The following is a 27,706-nucleotide window of genomic DNA, read 5'->3' on the forward strand; positions in this document are numbered from 1 at the left end:
ATTTGATTTCTTTTAATGAGCGAGCATTAGTTACTTCATCGGATAGAGGGTTCCGCAGGTTGATCATATCCAGAAGAAATTATTATTAAGCATAGGTCTGTGTTCTACATTTGATTGTTTGTATGTTGAATCTATTTCTAAGGTTATATTTGCTGTTATCAGAGAATTGAATATACACTTTTCAAATATTTTGGCTGAGCAACTTGTGAGTGCTACAGGTCTATAATTTGAGCATTCATGTTCATCGCTGACACTGACACCGCATCAGCCCGGCAGTGGACTTGACACAGTTATTTGCGCACCGATTATATAACTCCTACAGACAGGGTGGGGTGGTTGTTTAAAGCGAAACGGACGACCCCGTCTGTTATCTAATAAATGCTGTGCGGCGCCTTTGATCTTGCCTCAAAACATACACCTTATAGTAGTAAACGACGATCAGGATGGCCTGGAAATAAACACAATTCTGTCTGCCCAGTGTATCCACAATTAACTAGAATGCTTCATATCCACAAATATATATATAGAAAATAGATATTTGCCCACAGCAAATATTCATTTGCTAAATTGCATCAGTATGGTTTATCAGAACGTGTACAATGCTTTCTTACGCTTGGTGAGGCAGACTGAAATTGAACATTAGGATAACGTCGACAGGGATAAAAGAGGTGGGGGGGGGGGGGGGGGGGGGGGGGGGTGCACTTCTTTATTTAATCATTACGCTTTTTTACCCTAATAGTATAAGTGCTTCCCCGTGTGCGAGATAGGCTTAAGTCGGGAAGCGCACGTTAAATCTCCGAGGTACCTATCTACCAGAACTTTATTTGCTGTTTTGGTCATACATAAATATATGTAAGTTACGTACATGGGGAGGCTAGATTATTTACAGCTAACAGCAATATAGTGCAAATATTATGTTCAATAAAAGAAAACGTTGATAGATCTATAACACACTTTTTGTACTATTAAACAAACTGTGGACTTTTAAGACATTTTCGCTTATTGTAATAACATCTAGCTAACAAATCATGTCTAACCTGTCAAACCTAAAAAACATATTCAGGGAGGTCAGTTTTGACTTGCCAAGCACCTTAAGGTGAGTTTATTTTTTAACTGTCAAAAGCGATTGTCCCTTCAATTCTAGTATATGGCTGGAAGCTGTTTCTCGGACTGTTATGAGTTATGATGTATTTTATGATATTACTGGGGAATGTTCAAATCAGTTACTGTCATTTAATCCAACGTTCTAACTGTCAACTGTCTCAACAGGACCATAGGTTTGGTTATATATCTCCTCCCTGTCTCTATGTCTTAAGTTGTTAATCGGTAACTGCGGTCCAAATGTATCAACTTATTCATCTATTGTTGCAAACTTGACTGATTTAAACATATCTAATTGATCATGAACTACTCAGTCAGTCAAGCACCTGTATCAGAAATGTAAAACCAGCCATGTTTCATGTAGTCCCAATATCACTGAAAAATGCCGATGAAACGTGACATATAAATTTACTCACAGACAATATATTTTTCGTGAGAGTGAAGCACAATTTTATTAAAGTTTTATTAACAATTTCATAAACTATAATAATATTAATATTAAAATTCATCATCACTTGCCAAGTTTATGAACATGTCCCCATTTGGGAGATGTCACATATAAACAAGGATTCGAACTAAGTTTGATCGTCTTTGACACTGAGGTTTATCCCCACTTTGCCAGCAAACTGCAGAAGATTAACAGTGAGTGAGCATCGTTTCTATGTTTATACAAGAAAAGATGTTATGCCAAAAACGCTCACAGTAGTTAGTGAGTAAACTCACGACCTGTCATGACCTGGTTGAGTGACTTCCTCCAATCAACGTGAAAGGATTACCCACAAAGAAAGAAAGGATTAAAGTCACCCATAAATCTTATCCTAACGTAGTACTCCAACTTCTAAATGCCTCCCAAAGAAGGATTAAAATCCTAAATATATCCTATCTACGTGGTATAGGTACTCACAACCTCTAATAATAAACTGTTACGTTTGGTATCCCCAGCAATACTCACTATGGTCATTGGGCAAATGTAAAAATCACAAACCCTAACGAGATTCTGTCTACATGGTCACACCCGGTGATTGTGAAGATCTCAAATTCTATCAACAGTCAGACAGCATGGCTGTTCATATTCATTTACAACATCCTCTTATAATTAGTATAAAAGTGTCCCACACAAAACCTTCTTTTATTTATTCTTTCAAAATACAAAACAGAAAGTGGGGTGTGGGGAAATGGGACATATTCCTACGTGAAATAATGAGACATTAGTAGTGGTGACGGCTATATCATAATTGTACTGTCTAAAGTATAAATTTGGCGAACGAAAAACGTTATATTTGCAATCAAATGGAATGACTCGTGTGGGCAAATGAATATGTTCGCAAATCCACAAACAATCATTTTATTAATGGCGAACATTTACCAACCCGCAACAATCGTGTCAACACGGGGGTTCCCCTAGCAATAAACTTGCATCTAAATTCACTACTGTTCTACTGTCGGCTAGCCACAACGGCTAGACGGGACCCTAGTGGAATGGTTCATGCCATAAAAGTCTAACAACCGAACACTAATTAAGACGGGCCGACCTTGTATTTACGGTCTGGTGAACACAGCTCAATGGCCGCTCATTAACTCAAATTTCACATCTCACTGTTTTGTTTTATCTCACTATTCATTTGATAATTTTGTCAACTTCAACTGGAACCCGGTCCCGTGTTACACGCGTGTGCACCCCGTGTGCAACCCGTGTGCAACCCGTTGAGCACCCGTGTCACATGCGTGTTACACGCGTTCTCAACGCGTGTTAGGGGAATGAACTTTTAGGCAGTAGTGTAGGTAAAAATAATATCTATCGCTAAAATCCAAGAGAATAGGTATGGTGCTGTCAAACCTAAAGACATAATCAGAGTGGCAAGTTTTGACTTACCAGGTGCCTTAAAGTGAGTATATTCTCACACATGTGAAAAGCGATTGACCCCACAAGAAAGAGCTGAGAACTGTCTCTCGGACGGTTATGGGTGATGGTGTATTTATAATATCTCTGGGGCGTGTTGAAAATAAGGACCATGACTTTGGTTATATATCGACCCTGTATTTAGTTGTTAATCGGTAGCATTCATCGAACTGTAGTCCAAATGTATCAGCTTTGTCATCCATTGTTGCAAGTTTGGCTGGGTTCACACAATAAAAAATCAAATTGATCATCAACTAATAAGGCATTCAAGCGCCTGTATTATTAAAAATATACATGTCAAGTAAGGCAGCCATGTTACATGTAGTCTGGCAAGCTAGTAATAATTTCGTCGTAATATAGCTGAATAATTGCTGGTGTGACGTAACACTTAACTCACTCACAGACACTGTATTTATTGTGCGAGTAAGCTGGACAATCCACGCTCGAACAATACGCCAAACTGACATTGCCCCATACTGAATATACAAATAATTTATATTACAGTTATATTTAAATTCTACAAACTATAACTATATAAATATTAAAATTCATAAACACTTCTCAATTTCATCAAAATGTCACTACCTGTAAGTTGTTACAGATAAACACTGATTCTGACAAAGTTGGGTCGTCTTTGACATAAACAAACAGAACCTTTTATTCAGAGATGTTTATCCTCACTTTGCCACCAGACTGCAGGGGATTAACAGTTACTGTTAAATGGTAGAGTCCCTCACAAAACTTCCTTTTATTTATTCTATATATCAAAACAAAAACAAAACGTAGGGTCTGGGGAAATGGAGCATATCCCTACGTGAGATAAAAGGACCCTAATGTTTGTGACTGCTCTATCATAATTGTACTATCTGAAGAATAAATATGGCGAACGAACATCATCATATTTTCAATCACTTGGAATGACTCATATAGGCAAAAATGAAATAAAAAATACCGCAATCCACAAACACAATAACTTGATTAACTGCGAACATTTACCAAACCGAGACAATCTTGTCAACTCGGGGATTCGCGTAGCAATGAACGCGTATCAAAATTCACTACTGTTCTTCTCTCGACTAGTTACAGTAGCTACACTGGACCCTAGTGGAATGGTTCATGCATATAAGCCGAACACTAAAAAAGACGGGCCGAACTTGTGTTTATGGTCTGGTGAACAAGGTCAACTCAAGATTCACATCTCATTGTTTAGTTTTTTTCTCTCTATTGATTTCTCTTCACGGTTTGTAGACCATAGCAACTACCGGGAGAGTACAGCGTGAGAGCGAGTGTATGTCTCGTTACTCATACAGGCGTGATGTTCCATATTTGAAATGTGAAACACTGATAAGCAAAGTAACACGTCATTAATTATGTTGTCTTAAAGGGGCACTGATCCAAAGCAATTCCCCGGGGCTGGTTGTTGCCTTTGTTATTGTTGTTTTTTCCCGTGAGTACCCGGATCTTACGCAACGCAACTGAGCGTGACACGAGACTGGGCTACCGTCTGCATGGGCAGCTAAATAAACTCGGAGGCAATATTTGTTTTACTCATTTTTTAACACTGATTGGTTAACGGTGATCTATAAAGATTTCGACAAATGGCGCATGTTAATTAATCTCTTCAGCCTAAACAAACAGACAAAAAGAACGGCGCAGTTCATCGGATGTCGTTATTTGGAAATACCCCTGATGGCTATGGTTTAATAATAAAAACAATTATCCATGCAGTGTAAGCATTTTCGGATTTCGGGTTGCGTCGATAATACGATTACTACTCCCTTGTTGTCATCCACGTTTTCTGATATAACCCTACACTTGTGTATTTGTCGTCATTCAAATGATGCTCAGTTAATGAATTTATAACAGGTATAATTGGTGGTAGCACCACGCAGAATACCCGACAAAGGTTTACGTTTATTGTGTCTGGGGTAATTATTCAATCTAAATCCAGGTTTGAAGTGAGGTGAAATGTGTGTTATGCAATATGTACGTGGCAGCTCAGCAAGAGATGAATGATCAGTTGATTTACCTTTTTTTGTAAATCAACTGATCGTTCCTAGTCTTCAAAGGATCAACAGAAAATACATTGATTGATTAATCACTGTTATCTTGCACAGTGGATATGTCAAAAGTGAGTGTTTACTTGTCTAGGTTTACTAAAACAAAAGGAATACACTCATATCATGGCGTGAAGTGCCGATGTAAAAACAACATATTTTGTTCAAAGGGTTATCTACCTAAATAGATTTTTTTAGGATCCGTGGACGTTATGAAAACAGTTATCACGTGGGCTTTCTCAGCGCACCTTTGAGACTTGACACCTATGTGAAACACCTGAAACAATCTAAGTGATCAGTTGAGAAACGAACACGGGTTATAATATCCCGAAACGATATATATATATTTTCAAATATTTGATTGTTACAGAGACACGTGACATCGAACAAGTTTCTTTATACAGCTGCAGACGTGTGGTATATTGTTCCTTTGTGTGGATATTCACGGATACTTTCCTCGAACAAGGAAGCTGCCTACAATTATACACATAAATTTGGTAGGTTGTAATTAATATATTTTGTTTTCCTTCATTTGCTGTAGCATTCGACAGATTCATTCTTGTTCCTCAACGTCTTGGTTGGGAAATTCTTCAATACGCGATAGACGGTTTTTTTACAAGTCTTTTCCTTTGTAAGTATGTATATATCACAGTCAATTTGTAAAATGTGATTCTCTCAGGCAATATATAAATGTGTAAATATTTCAGTCATATGACTGAAACATCTGTTCATTTCTTTAACACATTGACTCAAATTGATTAAGACGACCAAAAGGGCCTCAAAACATCACAATAGATTTTTATGTAGGATTAAAAGCCAAACAAAATAGAAATTGTAACATTTTCAGTCTCTTGGTGATGATATTAAACATAACAATGTTTAGAATTCGTCGTCATAATAATACAGATGGACATATTTGTCATTTTTATTTGTAAAAAAACCTGAATATTCAGGCGTTTAATAAATTTAATTAAACACGATAAAATAAGCAATGCTCAGGAGAAATATTTACTTCGTGTTGCAAGTCAAAATAGTGTAAACGAAAATCGCACAATGACCAAGCAAGTGACTTATCAAAACCTCGTCACCATTACCGATATTACCCACAAAGATACCTACATTTCCTTATCATTTCCAAAACTGTATTTCATTTTGTTGATCAATGTGCCCATATGCCTTTATATATACTGTCAATAAAAGTGACAAATGCGCTTACGAATTGCGCAGCACAGGTCGCGAACTAGTCTAGGTTTCTGCTATATCATTCGGGTACTCACGGGACAAAACAATAACAAAGGCAACAACCATCACGGGGAATTGCTTTAGATCAATGCCCCTTTAATGACCAGATCACTGCAGAGAGGGGTCATTCAACTTCAAATGCATGACTGACTAACACGTGTGACATAGATATTAGTGTACTCATCAAAGTTAGTGATCCACGGAAAATGTCATCAAGATACATAGCTGAGAGAGATTGCATTCTGGAGAAGAATACAACATTCCACTCACCCAGCCACCTAAACGAATCAGGGCGAGTGCAACAATAAACAAAGTTGTCGCCTCACGGACAGTGAATAGAACCCCCTCCGACTGGGCCATTGATAGGCAGGATCATTCGACTGTGCAATGAATTCAAAACTTCACCAAGTGAGACCACGCACTCGATTCCCCGTTGAAACAGGTTCCGGGACGTTAAAGGGCAAAATAGTGATGAACATAATATGAATGGATCACTGGTGGCACCAGCCATTCACACAATTCCATAAAAACGAAAGTGGTTGTTTGATGCCTGACTCCACACCCAGGAATACTCCTACCATACGACTGCAGCCTGTACACAAAAGAGTCTGGTCCAGACAATCCAGTTCTTAGTATCACGAGTTGTTTTTAACGTCGTTGGGATATGAAGAATCGTTGTGAACCAAGTCGCAAATCCCTACAGCCCAATCCATTAAAGTAAGTGCCCGTACAGAAGGAGATCGCGCCTCATGTTGACATGTCTCGTGTTTAGTAACAGTTCAACAGCAGCATAAATTAACGGGCAAAAGAAAGTATACACTTGAGAATTGGATTTGATAACACAAATTACAAATATGATCAAAACGTAACTTTGTTCAAAACAGTCCCTGAAGCACTGCAATCTTAAGGTAACCATCAAATAACCATTTCTTGTTTGTTTTAGGCCCCATCAAACATGGAATTATATACTTTGTTTTGCCCGGCAATTTAGATAATCTGTTTGAACATTGAATTAAAAATGTATACACCAGAGAATAATCAGTCTCGATTATATGACGTTCACTTGGGCTTAAAACGCAAAAAAGTGATGAAATTTGCATGTTCTGCTCCACCGGTTGCATCCGCCATTCACGTTACTTTCATAAAAAAGTATGTATTTCTTACCTCATACCACACTCCTTTCACACAACGGCGGCCTGTAAAAGCAACAAAACCCTTTCCATATTCACAAGAAATCTCTGCCAAAACAGAGTTGGTTTCCGACTATATCATAAGCGTGTGAGGCAACCAATTCACGAAGCATGACCATCCATGAGTATATGAAAAGTTACATAGACAGTTTGGTTTCTGAACATCATTTTGGTATAGTCAGTGGTAAAATGTTTTACGGTAAACATATTTCAACAACTAGTTGTACGGGGTGGTTACTTCGGAGTTAGACATTTTAACATAACAGGATTGTGTGAACAAATGTACAAGCAACATTGGAATATATGTGGTGGTGGGGGACTCACAAATGATGATGAAATGATAAATACGATTATTTATTATGATTATCAGACAACATAAAAATAAGAGAAACACTAAATGGCAAGTTAAAATCTCAGAATATTAGCATGCTAGCAATGTGATAATGCATATCTTAGGTGCACACATGTTAGAGCTTTAGAACACGAAGCTTAAACGTGTTACACAAAAGTGTGGAGATACGTTACAAACCAGGCATCATATTTGTGACACCTACAATTACAACCGAGCACCAACTGATGTTTTCTTAACTTATAAATTGCTTTAGTCACGATATGGCTGAAATATTGCCGATGTGACTTTAAATTTTAACTTACTCACTCACTCACTACAACCGAGCATGTACATGTTATCCCATAGTCTCCCCCGTACGCTAATGACGAGATAAACATGGAATAAATGAAAATAACACGTCCCATTTTAATTCTGGAAACCCAATAGTCCAGAAACTCTACGGTCTTTGCCCAGTCTCGGTCAAAGGTATTTCCAAATTAAACATGCTGTTTTCATGGGAACTTACTAAGGAAGAAAAAATGAAACAAAATTGTTCAAAAACTCAATATTTACAGTATGTTGCCCATGGGCCCCAGTGGCGAGATTATGTTCCTTCACTCAAAACTCTTGTATTTGTTTCGCAAATACATAAATGTTTTTCTTTCAAGTATCATGACACAAAATTTAACCTAATTCACTGATTTCATAGCGATATTGAAATATGTCGCCCAAAGGGTTTGGGCCATGAGCGAGAATATTTTCCTTTACTCAAAAGGATTTACTCATAAATGTATTTCTTTCAAGTATCGTGACACAAAATTTAACTCATTTTTCATTCAACGATTTTATAGCGATATTGAATTATATCGCCCATGGACGAGAAAAAGGTTTGACCCATGGCCATGCGAGAATATGTTCCTTTTCTTGTGTCGCAAATACATAAATGGATTTCTTTCAAGTACCATGACACAAAATTTAACTCATTTTAACTTAATTCAACGATTTGATAGCGATATTGAAATATTTCGCCCATGGACGATGAAAAAAGTTTGGCCTATGGGCAGGCCAATGGGCGAGAATATTTTCCTTTGCTCAAAACTCATGTTTTTGTAAAATGGGGAAATGAAAAATAAATTAACTAAACTTTAATGTTGTGGAAAATAACGCCAATGAACTGGAGTACACACGCATGAAACCTCTATAAAGGAAACATCCAACCAAAGGCCCTTCTTAAATAGTAATGTAATGATATAATATAAAGTATATTTCACATGATACAATATTCTTTGCATACAATTAGTTAATGCTTTTAAGGGACTGACGAAAACATGTGCAAAATATGTTAATAACGCCACACTTCGCCCATGGGCGACATAGTGTAAAAATTGAGTTTTTGAACAATTTCTTTTTCATTTTTTTCTTCCTTAGTATGTTCCCCTGAACACAGCATGTTTAATTTTGTAAACACCTTTGACCGAGACTGGGCAAAGACCGTAGAGGTTCTTGACTATTGGGTTTCCAGAATGAAAATGGGACGTGTTAAAGGTAAAATTTACTCACCTGCTCGATCTAAGCTATCTGGTAATCCAAACATTGACTGATGCTACTTTCATAGGTGACTTGCACGCGCTGTAATCTTGGACGAGGGTAGAAACTAAATACTAGCATATAAAACACATACATGAAACTTTCCACTACCAATCTTGATAAACAAATTAAATAAAATAGCAAAGCAATACGCCAGCTCAATCTCTGACAGAAACGGCTGTTATAGCAGTCTATATTGAGTACACTGCGTATGAGTGGATATACCAGACTTGACCCGACAGTCATCAATGCGCAAGGACAATGATGTTTGCTCAAGCGTGAGCCTGTCTCTAGTGTCCCACGCGGGCTGTAATGTGTGGAAAGATACAGTGTAGACCTTGTATGCTCAAAGTGACACCGAGTGATACTGAACATGGGCGGATACAGAGGGGGGGGGGGGGGGGGGGGGGGGTGCGCATTTTATTTTTATTTCGAAAAAAATCTTTATTTCTGTATAAATTACCACCAAAGACAATAAATAGATCTTAATTGTGCACCCCCCCTTTTCAAAAAAGCTGTATCCGCCCATGCTGATTATGGATATCGCGTGGTGGTGCGTTGTGTGGTTGTTACTTGGGCGATCAGAAGAATTATATTGGTTCAGGCGCTTTATGTTGGTATATCTAGATTCTTGCAACATAAAAGAATTACTTCACGAATTCTTCTCCAACCTTCTATGCGCGTTACTAGTATCTTTCCTCTCTTTATAACGTTCAATTTCTCCTTAGCTGCCTTTTCTCCGCCTCTGTGTGGCCATCTCTCTCTTTTCGTCGCGATCGTTACTCAACCCGTATCCCGTTCACTCTTAGATATGATTTGACGGTTGTCAGTGTGAGATGTCTTCAGTTATTATATTCCCGATGACGGTAGACTATTTTCGCTGCACTATGAGATCGCACGTAGAAATAAAATGATAGAATGAGTGAGTGAGAGACGAGTGAGTGAGTGAGCGAGCGTGTCATTCAGCCAGCGAGTCAGAGAGTGAATCTGTTCGTGAATGAGTGCGTCAGTGAGCCAGTCAGGAATTTGAGTGAGTGAGTGAGTCAGCGAGTGAGTGAGTTTGTATCACAGGATGTCAGTTTGATGTAGAAGGAAAGCCTGACGTGATGCCGGACGACAACCACCAACTGATGAGGGCGAATCTGGGACAATATTGATTCTACCTTGACATCTGAAAGTACATTTATAACAGCTTTCAAGTGTCTTCAGCTACATGTGACACAATACGAGATGGCGTCTTCAAATAAATTATTAAGGAAATGTGGAAGGCATTTGCAAATTTGAGGCCTCAGTGATCAACGTGAAGTCCGTTGCAGTTACCTACCTGTATGTGGCCATTTCTTCCCGTGTTTTATTTTGTCAGGTGAACACTTGATTTACCTTTGCATGTGACTGTGACGGGTGTCACCGGTGGGACAAGATACGTTCACCGTTTCGCGTTATGTCAATTCAATTTTTCAAATATGCAATCTACATATGACATAGGTAGTCTTTGTAAGATAGGTGTTGAAGAATAACAGAAGCAGCATACAAAGTCTGTGTCAACTGAAACGGTTCTGTAACATTTTCAAGGACATCACTTTATTGAATGGCTGTGTCAATAGTTAAAAACATGTGTTTTTTTATATATATCGATCATAACTGTAGTTATGCTCTTAACATGGTTGACTTCTTGTAATGTAATCCGTCATATGAAGTCTAAAAAATGTGTGTCACTACACTATTTACGCCAGAGCCTATCCTCGTTGAGACTGAGACATGATTTGCGCTACAGACTTTCAACATATGAACTGAAGATCAAGATTTCTTACACACCTGTGGGTGAGAAACCCATTTGAGATAACTGGTATCAAACATATATGTGAGATCGAATTCCAGGCCCGTGATTGGCTACTCCATGGTGATGACCTGAGGTCAGATGATGACGGACTATTACCCCGAGTGTAAGTCATTCATAAGATGCTCGTGCTTCAGTCGAATGTTACGTCTGTCGTGAACAACAGGACCGTGTAATTATTAATAATAATAAACAAACTTGTCCTCGTCTGCGAATTTGTTTGCTATTATTATCAGTTACATTATCTGTTGTTTTGTCAACATTATCGTTTTTTCAGAGTGTAAACACCCTGGATGCCACAGCGACACATATGTCCCTCCTCTTTAACCCTCACTTCGAAATGGAATCAAATTCAAAATACATCACGCAGACTAATACACTTCATGTGCACAGTTTTGAATTCCCCCTTCTGCTTATCCTTTACTATCATTTTAGGCAATTCAAAATTACTGAAAGTGACTTCTTAAAATTGTAAACCTCGCCAAATCACAATTCACGGCGTTATATAAATATTTATTGTGTGTTTAGAAATCTAAATATCGGATATTTACTCGAATAATTAAAGAAGAAAAATAGCATATTAGCGATCACGGGTATCAAATCACTAATGATAATTCTGAAACGTCGCTGATAAGCCTAGAATCGTTTAGAATGTTTTGGAAAATACGTTCCGCAATATTGGATTGGATTGTATTTACAAAATGCCGGTTATGAGACACCTATTCGATCAGGTATATTTCAAACTCAGCTGCTATACGTGCATCCCTGAATTACTCATACATTTTCGAAACAATAGATAAATAGTCTTTGTCACCAATGCAAATTTTCTTGATGAAATCATGCGAAATAAATTAGAGTCTAGGTATGGAAACGAAAACTGTGCTTGGAAAACTGTACTTGCTGAAATGTAAACAAAACAATTTGAGATTTTACACTGTGTAGCATTTTTAGAGGGACGTTCGTCTAATTGTTGCATACATTGGCTCGATCACGCGTTTAAGAGTATTCATGGGAAGAGTATGGTTGCACTAATTATGAAAATACACAAATACACATTACAATGATGTGGTAAGTTCAACAGAAGCCGTAAAAGGTACCGTCCTGTGTGACGCCATGACTGACGCTAAATCACGCACAACGATGACGGTAGTTATCTGCATTTCTGACTTATTCTCTTTGTTACATTGGAAAACACGGTAAACAAATAACAGTACGCAGATTGTCAGAATGTTTCTGATTACTTACGTGAAACATTTATGAGTATGCGATCCCTCAATCAACGAATATCCTCCTTTGGAAATCCCGCGTACTGTTGTCAGTGAACACGTCATTTTGTAAAAGTCGGTCACCGGTAGTGATGTCATACGGAAGTAAACATTGTTATACATATTTGGTAATTTCTTTGAGGCGTAAACTTTCAACTTGGCGTTTCTTTGTTTTTGTCTAGTTTGCATTTTCATCATCGCCTTGATAATCCACAGATATGACGGAAACCTTTTTGTGTAGGGTCACATTATTTATGAGAAGTAATTATAAGCAGCACAAAGGATGACGTCACTTATGACAGTGGTGTTATGTATTAATGCACTACTGCAATCATGAGAATAGACAAAATTCATCGGTTCGATGCTTGAAAGGTGCGATTTTAGGGTGTGTAAGAAACATATTACTACACTCGTGCCTGTCAGATACCATTGATCTTACAACTCGTTGTTACAAAGCGTATATAACGAACATTAGGAATATGAACAAAATATTTACGACAAAATCCGTTCCATAATGATAAGAAATCCCTCTTAAAGCGGAGTCCATTGTACGATTCCGACTATATTACGAGCATGTGTCTGTGAATCACGACGAAATTGTAACGCAAAGAGGTGTTAGCCAAAAGGTTAGCGTGTCAGCTCCACGCGGGAACATATGGTCAAAACAGGAAAATTCAACGGACATCATTCTAGTAACTGATGAGAGGCGGTCGGGTAGCCGAGTGGTTAAAGCGTTCGCTCGTCATGCCGATGACCCGGGTTCGATTCCCGACATAGGTACAATGTACGGTGCCCATTTCTGGTGTACCCGCCGTGATATTTCTTGAATATTGCTAAAAGCGGCGAAAAACCAAGTTTCACAAATGGTTTGAAATTATCTTGGTAAAATAAGAACTCTCACACATGGTTTCAACCTCTGACAATAGATTTAGAACTTGTAATCTCACATACACACACACGCGCACGCACACACACACACACACACACACACACACACACACACACACACACACACGCACGCACGCACGCACGCACGCACGCACGCACACACACACACACACACACACACACACACGCGCGCGCATCCTTTCGGATCCCATGCCTCAAATCTACAATGAAGAAATCAACAACCTTGCCCCAGCAGAAGCTGCACAATGTCCTCCCTTTGTTAGCATGAAGAGTGGATTGTACAGACAACGCAGAAAAACAACAACAGCATTGTTACATACGCGTGCAGATGTCCAACTAGAAGGCAAGTGGGCGGAGACAACGGATGGAGGACGGTTCCTTGCTGTTCCTTGCATTTAAACTATTCAATGATTATGTCGTGTCAAACTGGGTTGGGGATGATGCTAGATTTGGTGTTGTGTGTGTGTGTGTGTGTGTGCGTGCGTGCGTGTGCTTCATAGTTGGTTCGCTTACTGGGAAATCGAACCCAGGAACATGTTGTGGCGATCAAACGCTTTACTCACTAGGCAACCCCGTCAGTCCTCCACCTTTACATCAAGATTTGGTTGGTTTCGGTTGGTTTGTTGTTTAACGCCGCACTCAGCAATATTCCAGCTATATGACGGTGGTCTGTGAATAATCGGGTCTGGATCAGGCAATCTAGTGATTAATATCATGAGCATCGATCCACGAAATTGGGATACGATGACATGCATCAACCAAGTCAGCGAGCCTGATCTACCGATCCCGTTAGTCGCCTTTTACAACACGCATAGTCACCTTTTACGGGTTGGTGAAGACCAATTCTGCCCCGGATCTTCACAGGTCTTAACATCAAGGACACATATGGCACACATATAAGACTAAGAAAAGTTCAAGAACACCCAATTCTTTATATACCACTCTAAGTTAATCTGTCACGACTGGAGTGATTTAGTTGGGTTTAACGCCGTTGGGAACAGAAATCCAGCTGTGCCACGCCGTGTCGACTTCATGTGGAAGGAAAGCCCAAGGTGATGCAGATCTCAGACATTTACCGCTTTGGTGAAACCCACGAGCACGGGCATGGTGCTGACGATCCGCGATTCGTACTCTACGATCGTAGGTTTCTGGCGTACCCAAGGAACGCAACACTGCACAGCGAATCGCGGCACCTTACACGACTTGGCCAACCGTGACCCTAAACGGATAAATTCATCCGAACAAATATGTTTAAAATAATAATACACCCCACAAAAAACTAACCAACAACCAAACTTGAACAAGCACTACATCTTTAAGAGGGGACTTGTGAAAGAGGATGTTTCTGTGTTCCTGTAAAAATAATGTCCATGACATTATAAGCTGAGAACCATCGTCCCATGATAATTAGTTACTGCGTGGCTATGAATACTTTTACACCGGCGTCTGTTGATAAGTCGCGGCCATGTCATATATATTTGTATACCCCATGGCACCCGGGGCATCACTGTGTCATATATCCTCCACCACAATGCAATATGTTCTGGACATATTCGCTAACACGGCTTCATTCGTTATTTGTAACATATACCTTCTCTCGCTCATGTAATCTGTTTAGTGTTGGTGCGTGCGTGCGTGCGTTATCACGGCTTCGTTCATTATTTGTAACATGCACCTTCTCTCGCTCATGTAATCTGTTTGGTGGTGGTGTGTGCGTATGTGTGTGTGTGATACGAATGGGTCCAGGGTAATTACCTTAACAAAAAAGATACCCTGGATAATCGAGGATGATCATATGTGTTTCCATTGTTCTTATTGGGTAAGTAGGCACAGCAGCTAAAGTATATTGTTCGCATTTAATGAATAAATTGATATTCTATGTGTGCGTGTGCGCGCGCGTATGCGTGCGTGCGTGTTTGTTTTCATTTTTTTGTCATCGAAACATGTATATTTGAAGATTTAATGATGGAACAATTCCATTTGATAAATGTACATGACATTTGAACTGATGGAATATACATAACTTGAAATGATAAAGAACATTATTTGTGGCATTACCAGAATAATCTGTATGTTTTTTAGAAGATCAATTTTGATCCCGAGTTACAATATAGTACTATATCATGATTATTTTGAATTAATAATTACACGTGCTGTTACACACATCATTCTAGGAACAGGAGTTTGAGGAGGAGTGAGTGAGTGAGTGAGTGAGTTGGGTTTAACGCCGCTTTTAACAGTATTCCAGTTATATCGCAAGCGTGTCAGTTTAATGTGGGAAGAAAGCCCGAAGTGATTCAGGTCTCAGACGTTTTTCACTTCGGTGAAACCCACGAGCACGGGTATGGTGCTGACAAACCTAGAAACATAATCGGGGCGAACCGGGATTTGAACCCACAATCATAGGTTTCTGGCGTACCCAAGGGACGTAACTCTGCACAGCGAATCGTGGCGCCTCAGACGACTGTGCCACCCGTGCCCCTGTTAGAGGAGGAAGAGTGTCAGAGAGAGAGAGAGAGGTGTAGGAGAAGGATGAGAAGGAAGGGGATGAGGAGAGGGAGGAGGATGAAGGCAAGGGTCATAAGAAAGAAAATGATGATGGGCATGAGGATGAGGATGAGGAGAAGGTTGATGAGGGGAAGGAGGAGAAGGAGGGTGAGGAGAAGAAGGAGAAGATGAGGAGGAGGATGAAGAGACGGAGGATGAGGATTAAGAAGAGGAGAAGGATGATGAGGAGGATAAGATGAGGAAAAGGAGGGTGAGAATAAGAAGAAGGATGATGAGAAGGAGGATGAGGAAAAGGTGGAGAATGAGGATGAGGAAAAGGAGAAGATGACGAGGAGCAACAAAATCTTTTGCATCAGGAAAACGGATGTTTCTCGTGAATTTTATTTTGTTGACTTCCACTTTCTGTTTCCAGACTGGGCATTCTTTAGAGAAAGAAGAGTGACATCCTGAGCAGCTGGTACATTTGTTAAAGGTAATGTCATAATCTTCTGTTGTATGGGTTGTCTCACTACAGTGAGCACACGTAACTGACAATGTGCCAATGGCAGTATTTTTGGCATTTGAAGCACCCAAGAGGATTTCGAATATAAATTTCAACACTGATATTGTAGTAACCTGCCTTTATTGATTTGAAAACGAAAATAGGTACGTGTTTGTTTGAAAAGTGTCTTCTACGGGCTGTGAATATTTTAACATAAACTTTAATTTCAGAGACGATTTCTAGTTCAGACATGTCAGCAAACAACTGATCCCAGACTTGCGCTGTTCCTTTGCTGGTGTTAAGGTTCTGTGTGGAGAGACCAGGATCCCGACAAGCAATTTAGTGGATAAACAGGTTGGTTGATTGCTATTTTTTCAGACATTCTACCAGTGGAGTAATGATCCTGAACGCAATCGTTTGATGTTTGTTACCTGACCTACTATAACATGTATACCCTTTGATACTGCAAATCAGTTAAGTGTAAGCGGAGTCTTGTGTTGAATCTCAATCACTAAGAAGTGTGGAAGATCACTGTTCATTATCAATATCAAGTGGACGTTTTTTTGTTTATTTTATTGTTCCGTGTTAATCCATGTTAAGTTTATAGTATTTCATCATCAGAGCTACCCACCCACCATGGAGTGTCATAAAGACGATACTAATAACAAGTGGATCTCCAACTTGCAGCACCAATTATACCCGGATGATATACTCAAGCAGAAAAATTAAAAGATTAACTTTTCCACCAGATTGGCCCACGAGCCACCGCCTACTGGGCATAGGACTCGAGTCAAATTACATACTTGAAAGTATACATTTCAAATTCAACGAACAGATCATTTGGTCAAATGGACAAAAACAAATCATTACAACACTTGGACAAATAATTTCAATTATTTAACAAACTGGTGCAACGCAATATTGATGCACAGGGCTTGGCATGACCAGCCGATTGACAGGACCGGGCCCAACCTGCCACCCATCTACGCGAAGTAAGGGTCAAAGTGGTGTATTGGTCAAAGGAACGCTACTCTTGGAACCAGTGCCCTCAACCACCATCGCCTATTTCGACCAGCTATGGGGTGCTGAGGACACATTCTTGTCTACCCCGGGTTCACACGGGGATTGTCGCAAGAGGCAACTAACAGGATCTGCTGGTCAGGTTCGCTGACTTGGTTGATGCATGTCATCTTATTGTAAATGCGAAATCGATGCTCATGATATCAATCACTGGGTTGTCTGATCCAGGCTTGATTATTTACAGATCGCCGTCATATGGCTGAAATGTTGCTGTGCGGTGTTATTAAACAACATACAAACAAACAAAAGTATGACAGATTATAGCGATCCTGATGAAAGTATTCCCATAATAGCCACACTTCTCACACTAATGACAGTGACAATACCATTTCCCAGGAGGCAGATAGCATGGATGTGACATGCTGAATACTCATTCCTGTGAATGCAGAAAACGCAACGCGGGAGGTCAACTGCAGTGTTATGTATTTAGTTTATATATTTCCAGGGAAACATGAAGAGCACAGATCTATTTTATAATATTCTAGCATCTAGGGGTATTCATTTCGATTATCCGATGTTTGGCCCAAGGTTTTCCATTGGCTGTAAGACTTCAGTACAATCTTCCTCTGGCGCTGATCGTCTCCAGTATTCATTCGGTTCAAGGGATTTCTTCAATTTCTGAAATGTGTCAGGGCAGGTATATGAAACTCTCTTTAGTTCGTCCCAAACAAATATTGATATAGTCGTAGCAAATATGAACCAATATGACTAACATGACACGAACTGCGCTTTCATTTCAACAGAACATTATATTAGAGTCGAGCGTTTACATTGTGTTTACCTCTTTCATCGTTGCCCCTTGTGTGTTGTAAACCGTCCAGATGAAAACAGTCGGCAACGGCAGGAGTGACGAAACAGATATGAGCCATCCAACAGCTGTCGCCCAGGTGGGGTAGATGTAGTCCCCGTATTTCGGGGGTCGGTAGGAGTAGAAGGAGTAGCAGCAGATCACCTGGTAAACCAGTTAGGGTATAACGTTCACACATGCTCTCGCTTGCGCACACAGTCCTCAGTATCTTAAGCTTGTCGTATGAGCCAAGTAACCGAAACGAGTTCGGTCATTACCAATATGTTACTCTGCTTAAGCAATGCACCTCCCCAAGAACCATATCTTTTCCATGAAGATCGAACCCTGTGGGATTACAGGTATAATGTGTCCTAAACAACCTGAGCTTCTCACCAGATAGATTGAGTAGACAGGCTTGGTGACTTGATTGACTGTGTGTCATCGTACAGTGACGGAGGGATGCGTTGATCATAATATCAGTCAAAGATGTTTTTGCATCTATTCTATATTTATATGTATATGTATTATGTTGTTAAAATAATATTGTACCTCTGATGCCGCTGTTAGCGGCCTGAGTGTAAACAAAAGTTCAGTTCGGTCTCAATTGATTAAAGGCTGCCGAGTGGGACAAAAGAAATATGTCGAAAAGGCTGACGTGGTACCTGATTGACATTAGCACTGTCACTGTAGTGATTAGGTTAATGGTTCGTTTTGGCTGGAATAATGTTCAATTATGGGAACGTGATGTAAATTCTACTACTTGTGGCTGCCTCAGCAAACTGCTACCAACCCGTAGGTCATATAATCACAGGTGACTTCAGCAACCTATTATCATCCTAAGAAGCGACTAACGGGATCGGTTGGTCAGGCTCGCTGACTAAGTTGATACATGTCATCGTATTCAAATACGGACCGAAATATCGTGACTAGCCTCCTACAAATTGGGATCACAACTTAAAATCATTATGGATGCTGTCAAAGTATATGCCAATAAACGGGGCAAAAGAGAAGAGGAAACTGTTGAATATTTTTCAGAGTGGGTTAAGTCAGTGCGTGATGTTGTCATTGGTAGAATGCACAAACCGAAGAAGAGGAAACGGAATTGGAATAAACCAATTCTGTAGCAGCTACCTGTCGTCCAAAGTCTGGCTGCCCTACATGAAAAGTTTGTAGTTGTACCCACTGACAAGGCCTCAAATAACGACCATAATATTTAAGCATCACGACATTAACTATTTGATCAAAGAACTTGATATAAGTGACATTTCCAATAATGCTTCATATCAGGCCAGTATATTAACTGAGGAAGAAATCTGCCAAAACCATACATCAGTACCATCCACTTTTGGCTTGACTCTAAAACCTGGACACATTTCTTTCCTATTTTGTACTGGATTCCAAAGATTCATAAAAAAGAGATATATAGCTGGGTCCAGCAAATATACCACCAAATCCCTGTCTCAACGATTAACAATAGTTCTAAATACAATCAAGGGATGACTTTCTTTAAATTCACAGGAAGTATTTGAGACAAGTTGAATTAACACTATGTGGATTCCCAAACACTCAAAGGACTTTGTACAATCTCAGAAAAGAACCAGGTTCAATTATGTTTATCAAGTGAACAACTGACTTGCCTTTGCATGTGTTTGTTACGGGTGCCACTTGTGGGACAGGATACGTTCACCTTTTCGTGGACACCTAATATCATAACTATTTGATAGTGATTCATAAGCACATGCTCATGATATAGTCGGAATCGTACAATCGACTTTCGCAGGGTGGTTTTAACTACTTACAACTAGAAATAGGGGGCACACAAACTTGAAACTTATGACCATAGCCCGAGGTACCGTCTTTCCCCACATCGTAAGAGCGTCCTCTTGAAGCCTCTTGGTTCCTGAAATGTAAGTCATCCACGTGTCCTTATTATGGCCATCATGCATATTTTGCAAATACTAATTAATAGACACAACTGTCTCGAAGAAATGTTAGAATATTGATTTTCTCCCAAAGTAATTGTTTGTTGACAAGGGTCGTTCCTGATTATGAACATGTCCTTCACAAAAATCGGAACCATACCCTGTATGTTCCTCGAAATGACCATCTGGCAGTTGTAGCTACTAAACTCTGGAATATGTATCTTGGTGTTTAAAAGATAACCATGCCACTATGCCCAAGTGTAATAGGGGAATGTGCTCTGGTTTTAATATATTTGCTTTGTTATATAATAAGCACTTTGTCTTGAATCTTGACTTTCTTTTTCTTTTGTCATCTGACCTCCATTGTCTCACATGTGGATGCGAAATTGTCAGTATGCTCTGCTTTGCCTTTCCCCAAAATGTCAATAAAATGGACTGGCCAGGACACATAGGAAGAGACGGCTGGGGAGAGTGTATGGTGTGTCGACTTCGACAGCCAGTCTCTGGTTTGGAAAGGAGGTCTATGGGTGATATTAAAAGTTACATTTTGTACTCATAAGTTGAACATCGTATTAATTTATGACGTCAAATGTTTAAGAGTGTTCGTGTCACAATAAAAATTGAAGTGCAAAACAGAATGAAAGTTCGAAATACAAACTTAAGGCCATGGTACAGCGTGTGAAGCAACTATTCTAGAAGACAGGTGGCAAGGTACAATGTTGATGCGCTCTTACCATAGCACCAGCCCACAACGATGCACTCAAGGATGCCAAACACGGCCGTTGATGGGAAGAAGGTGTACCAGTCAACCAGCGTCACCACGAATATCCCACCCTTCAATGTGTAAATTACACAATGTCAGAATGTAACAATATTCACTGACGGAGATCTCAGAGATTTCTAAAGCTGAAATACCAATTATCTTTGAAATGATTAAGCCGTACCTATTGTTATGAGATAATTTCCAGATTGAAACGCAAAGGCCAACCCAGAAATCGTTTTTTTCAGAACTAAATTGTGAAATCAGCCCCACAAGATCAATGAATATTGAACAAATTATTTTGAAAGACGCACTTTTAGGTTTTCAATCACAAAATATAATGCAATGGGTTAAATACGTGGAAACAGCATTAATTAACAGACCCAATAACATTTGTCCAGAATGTGTCACTGTTGAATGTCTTAAATAAAAAAAAATGCCCCATAAATTCTTGAATCTGTAAACAGTGTTCAACATTAAGCTGTAGGTTCCTTTGCCCGCCACACTCGATTACTCAATTCCAGCTGGGTAGTTAATCTTCTCGTTGCTATATTTGTATCTCATGTAACAAACTCCCATTACACAAACTCATTGTACCCAATTGATATATCTTTTAGAACTGAATGTCATAAAAGTAATACATTAACTTTGCAGATTTTCTTTGAGAGGATTAAATCATATCTTTTACTTTATTTTAAAAAACAATGGATAATATGTTGTATGCTGGGACTTTATCAACAACAAAATTTGTGCTGCCCGAAGATTATTGAAAAAAAATGATTATTGTTCATACTTTAAAAAAGATATCAAGCTCATAAATCAAATAAGACAATATCCGGTTTTCTAGCTTCAGCTGAAAGATTATCTCCCCCTCCCCCCTCCCCCTCCCGAAATATCAAATGGCAGTTCCATAAGATAATTTTACTTGAAGCAGTTGTAAGAATATTGGCAGGTTCATCTGAATATCACAAAAAATGTCTCGAGTCTGAACTTAAAAACTGGCCATGTGTTGATGGAAAGGGTCTAACTATAAATCATCACAACGTGTTGATTAACAAAGACATGTTCATATGTACCCTGGAATATATACTCAACAACAAAAGTTCCTGTGACACCAATATTTTAGTATATTTTTCGCACAAGTAAAGTTTTGTTTTTGATATTGTAGTACATGTATGGAATCAAGTCACAAAAACGCAACTGCTACAGAAAAGCATGCATTCCATGCAAAAGTTTACTTTTATGCAATGTGTGAAGCCCATTCTGTTGTCCCCCGCCTTGATATTGCTGGAAAAGCGGCATAAAACCATACTCACTCACTACTTTTTTTGCAAGCCCCATGCATTTCACTACACAAGAATGGGTAAAAAGACATGTGCGTTAACGGGATTCCATATGCATTTTTTAGCATCGTGCTGACAACCACTCCGAAAAACAACAAATTTACGCAATTGTTCAACATTACGAAATGCCACGCCTGTCCGAAAATGAGCGTCTGCGAGCCATTGGTATGCTTGAAGCTGGATCGAGTCAACGTGATGTTGCAAGACAATTTAACGTCCACAGAAACACCATTTGGTGTTTATGGCAACGTTAGCAACAGACGAATGCAGTCAGAGACGATCCTCGGAGTGGCAGGCCACGCGTAACCAATAATCTAAAAGACAACTGGATTCGAACAACACACCTATGAAATCGATTCCAGCCAGCAACAGTGACTGATAGTGGCAGAGGGAAACCTCAATGGACAGCGCTACCGCGACGAGATAATCAATCGGCCTTGTTGTTCTACCGTTTTTGGCATCGTCATGGTCCAAGCAGTACCTTTCAACATGACAACACCCTACTTGTTCGGGATTCTCTTCAACAAAACAACGTGAATGTCATCCCCTGGTCGGCTCGCTCCCCTTATCTCTCACCAATCGAGCACATGTGGGATGAGATTGATCGGCGCCTTCGACGTCAACCACGTGTCCCACAGACACTCCAGAAGCTTCGATACATGCTCCAGCAGATATAGACAGATATCCCACAGGATTTTGTGCGACGCCTGGTCCATTCCATGAGACGAAGATGTGTTGCTCGTATGGCAATCAGAGGTGGACACACACGCTATTGATTTGTACATTTACGCATTTTCTGAAGTCAGTATGGAAAATTAAACCATTTGAACACTTACAGGAATCTCTTATCTGTTGCAAACCGAAATTGTTTCAGATTTAGTAAAAAACATAACTTTGCATTAAATCTTATTCAATGTCACAGGAACTTTTGTTGTTCAGTATATATCAGACCCACATTGCATGTTCAATGTTTCCGCTGCAATACATAAAAGACCAGTCAGATGTGTTCACTGTTACCTGTGACGTATATATTAGACCAAACAGGAAGAGACCGAGGAGCACAGCACCGATGGTGAGCCAGTATCGCTTCATCAGTTGGGGAAACATATCCTCCAAGGCAGCGATGACTATTTCCACACACGGTACCTGAATAGATGCACATGTTTGCATCATATAGTGTAATGAATACAATGCTTCTTCATACTTTAATGTAGTGTCTTGTTCTGAAATGGTTTTAGCGTAGTTGTTAATTGATTGTGAGTGAATCAGATTTCCTCGCTACCATAGTATCGACAGCCAACAACATCAAGGTCAAAAATGTCAACACGGACCACAGCTGTGGCAGAGGGAGGGTAGATATGACGTCGGGGTAGACGATGAAGGCAAGGTCATACCCTGAAATACAACAGCCAACTACCACTTGATCATGAAAAGCCACATACATTTCCCGTTCCTCGGGCTTACATTTTCGGTTAAGACCGAGAAGGAGGTATTAATCAATACTTTTATGTATCCCTCACACTTTCTTTTCACCTTAGGAAACGGACGTAAAATATTTCTGTGTACATGGATAATCTTAACCGCATTGTGGTTTGACAGCGCCTCAGAAGCCCAGTTGTTATAATAGGCTGTTATACCGAAGGTTGCAGGTTCGAACCCACTGAATGATAAGTTTAATGTTTCGTTTGATTTTACTTCATTCAAACGCACAATTAAGATGTGCGACAGAGGGACTTTCTATAAAATATACCTGGGAGAGAGGGGCATTCTGGAAAAAGTATCTGTCAAAAAATTATTGTACAAAAAGAAGTCCCCGTAAAATCAATAGCATGGCGTGCCGTCACGAGGTTTATAATGATAATTTTTGCTGCCTTAATCCGAAGTTGTTGACTTTGGGACAAGCATAGTCGCCTCTTACGGCAAGCATGGGTTGCTAAAGACCTATTCTACACCAGATCTTCACGTGTCCGCAAACCAAGAATCAAAATCAGGTCGGAGCTGGTAATCAAAACCACGTAGTACGATTCTGACAAACCTAAGGCACCCAACAGAACTCCCCTTTACCCACAATTTCATATGAACCATATTCATAGTCATCATCAAAATAGCATTTCTTACTGTATCAGCCATGTACTTACCAGAAGATTCAAACGTATCCACAGCTACTCCGCGTTGGAAGGCCACGTGACCAACGTTAGCAAAGAATGCAAAGCCGTAGAAACAGGTGGAGAGAGAATCGCACAGGCTAATTATAATCGAATCCCTATATACAATATATGAACAATATATTATTACAATAGTTATGACATGTGGAATGTAAACGCTTATTGATAGACATTAACATATGCACTTTTGGGACCCTTGGCTCGGCTACCACGTGGTAGTTAATCCCTCGAAGGTTGTTGGTTAATTTCTACAAATACCATAATTATGGCAAATACTGTAATTTGATTGGATAAGCAGGTTTAGAAAATCACCACAAACCAAACTTTACAGAAACGTATTTCTTATTCATTCAGTTTTAGGCATGGTGAATTGTAGGTTACGAAATACAAGTAATGCTAACCACAATATACAAAGTATTTGTGGCGATATAAAATCGACTAGAGCATATTTCAAATTCTAGGTAGAGGGACAATAGATGTTTGAGCGGCTGATAGACGTAAACTATACCTGAAGCAGTTGTTATCCATTCTGTTGTGTCCAGACATAGTGACGATGCACCCCATAGCTATACCCATGGAAGACAGGGCGTAACTACACGACTGAATCCACACCTGTAACCACAGAAACATATCTGTTTCTACAGTGTTAATCAGGAGTATGACACAAACTGTTGGAGAGACATGAGGGAATTCAAAGCATGTGTCGACACCACGACATTTGAATCAGATACTGGATATATAGAATGCACACTGGTATTTGAGTTTTACACCGCTTTAGTATTATACCACGACGGGGGTCACAGAAAAGGGGCGTCATGTTTTAACCCAAATAAAGAATCGCACCCTTGTCTTTGACACGATCATTGTGTTGATCTTCCCATCACAAGGGATAAATATTTCAAATAAGCATATTTAAGAATTGTCTTCCATACACCTTCGCATTCACTTAATTATTTGTTTGTTGAAAGAAACAGAATTGTTTGAAAGCTTTTGATTGATGTTTTCTAAAAATATAAGTCGTTTTATAATTGGTAAATTAAATTTGCAACTGGGACTTTTAGTGGCTGTATCCTCGTAGGGGTTAAGAATATTGTAACATTATTGTCCCCTGAGAAGATATGTTAGTTCCACGTCATTCAAGGCAAATTTAGACCTGCCACATTTTAATCGTTGTACATTTTTTGGTTTTATTTGATGGATAAAACTGAGTACAATCGCCGGCGACGAAAGGGGTGGTGATATTTTCTACTGGGGAACCGTGTAGGTAGCGGAAGTACCGCAAATCCCAATGATCCCTTGAATGGTGGCCCAAATTTGGTTGCTGGCGATCGGTTTTATCATGTATTGTTATGTAGAGTGATATCGTTTATGGTTACACACTAAGGATGAAGATACATCTGTCATAGTCTAGTTGTTTTACTGTTCTTTGTTGACAGGCTGTAATATTCTCTAACAATGTATTACGTTTTACAGACACTATAAACCTGCCGATGTGTTTTAAATTTAAACTCACTCACTGACCCACTTCGACGTGATGAGACACATCATGGTATCAATTAATACTGATCAGTGCTTCCATCAGAGGCGCTCGCTTAATTCGCGTCTTAATTGGCTCTTTTGGGGTTCTTTGCACATTTAGTACTGAGACTCTTGAAGATCTTGTTTGACCTAACATTCTCACCCTTTGACTCAGCGAACAAACACTATCACAGTGCTCATGTTGCCCGTATTGATTGTCTGGTTCAGACTCGATTATTTACAGACCACCGTCATATAGCTGGAATATTGCTTAGTGCGGGGTTAAACAACAAACAAACAAACAAATCGTATTAACTCTCATTACCATATATAGGTTTCCAGCAACCCATACGTATCGACGATGCGACTATGCGTGTCATAAGAGGCAACTAACGGTTCGTTGACTTGGATGATTCATGTCATCGTATCCCAATTGCAATAATCGATGCTCATGATGTCAATCACTGACTCGATTATTTACAGAACGCCGTCATATAGCTGGAATATTACTGAGTGAGGCGTTAAACAACAAACATACAAACAGTGAAACCCCGTTGTGTCAAACGCGACTCTTGATGATGTTGAGACAATTGTGCGCAAGGTGATGACAAACAAACAAAAATCAATTGTCAGAAATAATACCATGTCTAGTATGTACGAAGAAGTCAAGGTGACACGGGTGGCCTGGTCGTATAAGGCGCCACAATTCGCTGAGCAGAGTTGCGTCCCTTCCGGCACGCCAGAAGCCTATGGTTATGATTCTAAACTCACGGGCAAAAGAAACGCTGGCTTCTAATATTCGCATCCAACGATATTAGTAATTCCACAAGCATAGAGTAGGCATGCAAATACGTGGCTCGAGCAGGAACCAACCATGAGTGCTCTGTTTAGTGAAATTACTCCGTACTTTCGCCCGGTGTCTGCTTACGTGCAATATGTTTGCAATAATATTTTTGATAATTTTTATAATTCATATCGATGATTTTCAATGGAACATGTTATTGCAGGTTAATACAAAATAAATGTTTACATAAATTATTGTTTTCTTCTGATTGACAGTGTATATATGGGTATCGCATGTGTTTGTGATAATATATGTTTTCTCAAGTGCATCGAAGGGTCCTAAATTCACTGTTTTCCTGTTGACTTTTATTTCCTGAGGGGATCTGTATACATACTGATCAAGTATAATATAGATGATGTTGTTTTAAGCCTTGATTGATACAATGTGAACGACATTTGCTATCGGATTAAAGACGTTTTTCATAATAATCATCTTGTGTTGTGTGGTTTCCATTGACTGTGGTGATTAAGAAATTAATAGAAAGCCATGCGGCAGTACAAACATAGTTTAGCAAAGCAAAGTCTCAAAACGTAAGTCAAATGCGTAAATAGATTTTAGCTTACTTCAGGGTCTGTAAGCTTGTCAAACTTGGGATAGATGTAGTAGTATATTCCTTCCGCTGACCCCGGAAGTAGACAGCCCTGGATGAGGAAGACCAAGATGAGGATGTTGGGGACACCCACGGTGATGTAGACAAGCTGGTAGAAAAGAGTGTGTGATTATTTGTTTTGCTGCCTTTAGCAATGTCCAATCCATGTAAAAAAATGGTCCTTACACCTAATGCTTTAACGACAACGCATTATTCATGAAACTGATATGATTAGAAATTCGGGTAAAAGGTAAGCATGTCAATAAGGGTTGAAAAGAATAAGACTTAGC

The 27,706-nt window shown here is 39.5% G+C and overlaps 2 protein-coding genes across 6 annotated transcripts in view; both read right to left on the reverse strand.

Moving 5' to 3' along the window:
* Positions 1 to 9,589, reverse strand: part of LOC124131023 (sodium-dependent dopamine transporter-like) — a 120,734-nt gene extending 111,145 nt beyond the window's left edge. For 2 of the 3 annotated variants that reach the window (XM_046494088.2, XM_046494087.2), the window contains exon 1: positions 9,382 to 9,589. The gene's annotated coding sequence lies outside the window, so the exon portion shown is untranslated. Of the gene's footprint in view, positions 1 to 7,464; positions 7,497 to 9,381 lie in introns of all 3 variants that reach the window. The other variant, XM_046494089.2, reaches the window with a different exon arrangement.
* A 10,497-nt stretch (positions 9,590 to 20,086) lies between these two features.
* The window catches only part of LOC124131102 (sodium- and chloride-dependent creatine transporter 1-like), a 28,290-nt gene continuing 20,670 nt past the window's right edge, over positions 20,087 to 27,706 (reverse strand). For all 3 annotated transcript variants that reach the window (XM_048389934.1, XM_048389936.1, XM_046494196.2), the window contains 6 exons: positions 27,391 to 27,525; positions 24,974 to 25,077; positions 24,439 to 24,563; positions 23,318 to 23,446; positions 20,932 to 21,031; positions 20,087 to 20,175 (listed from right to left, as the gene is read on the reverse strand). In XM_048389934.1, the coding sequence (XP_048245891.1) occupies positions 21,003 to 21,031; positions 23,318 to 23,446; positions 24,439 to 24,563; positions 24,974 to 25,077; positions 27,391 to 27,525 (522 nt within the window). In that variant the 3' untranslated portion in view covers positions 20,087 to 20,175; positions 20,932 to 21,002. The remainder of the gene's footprint in view (positions 20,176 to 20,931; positions 21,032 to 23,317; positions 23,447 to 24,438; positions 24,564 to 24,973; positions 25,078 to 27,390; positions 27,526 to 27,706) is intronic.

Source organism: Haliotis rufescens, unplaced genomic scaffold (genome assembly GCF_023055435.1).
Source record: "Haliotis rufescens isolate VD_foot unplaced genomic scaffold, xgHalRufe1.0.p SCAF_10, whole genome shotgun sequence".
In the NCBI taxonomy this organism is placed as follows: Eukaryota; Metazoa; Mollusca; class Gastropoda; order Lepetellida; family Haliotidae; genus Haliotis; species Haliotis rufescens.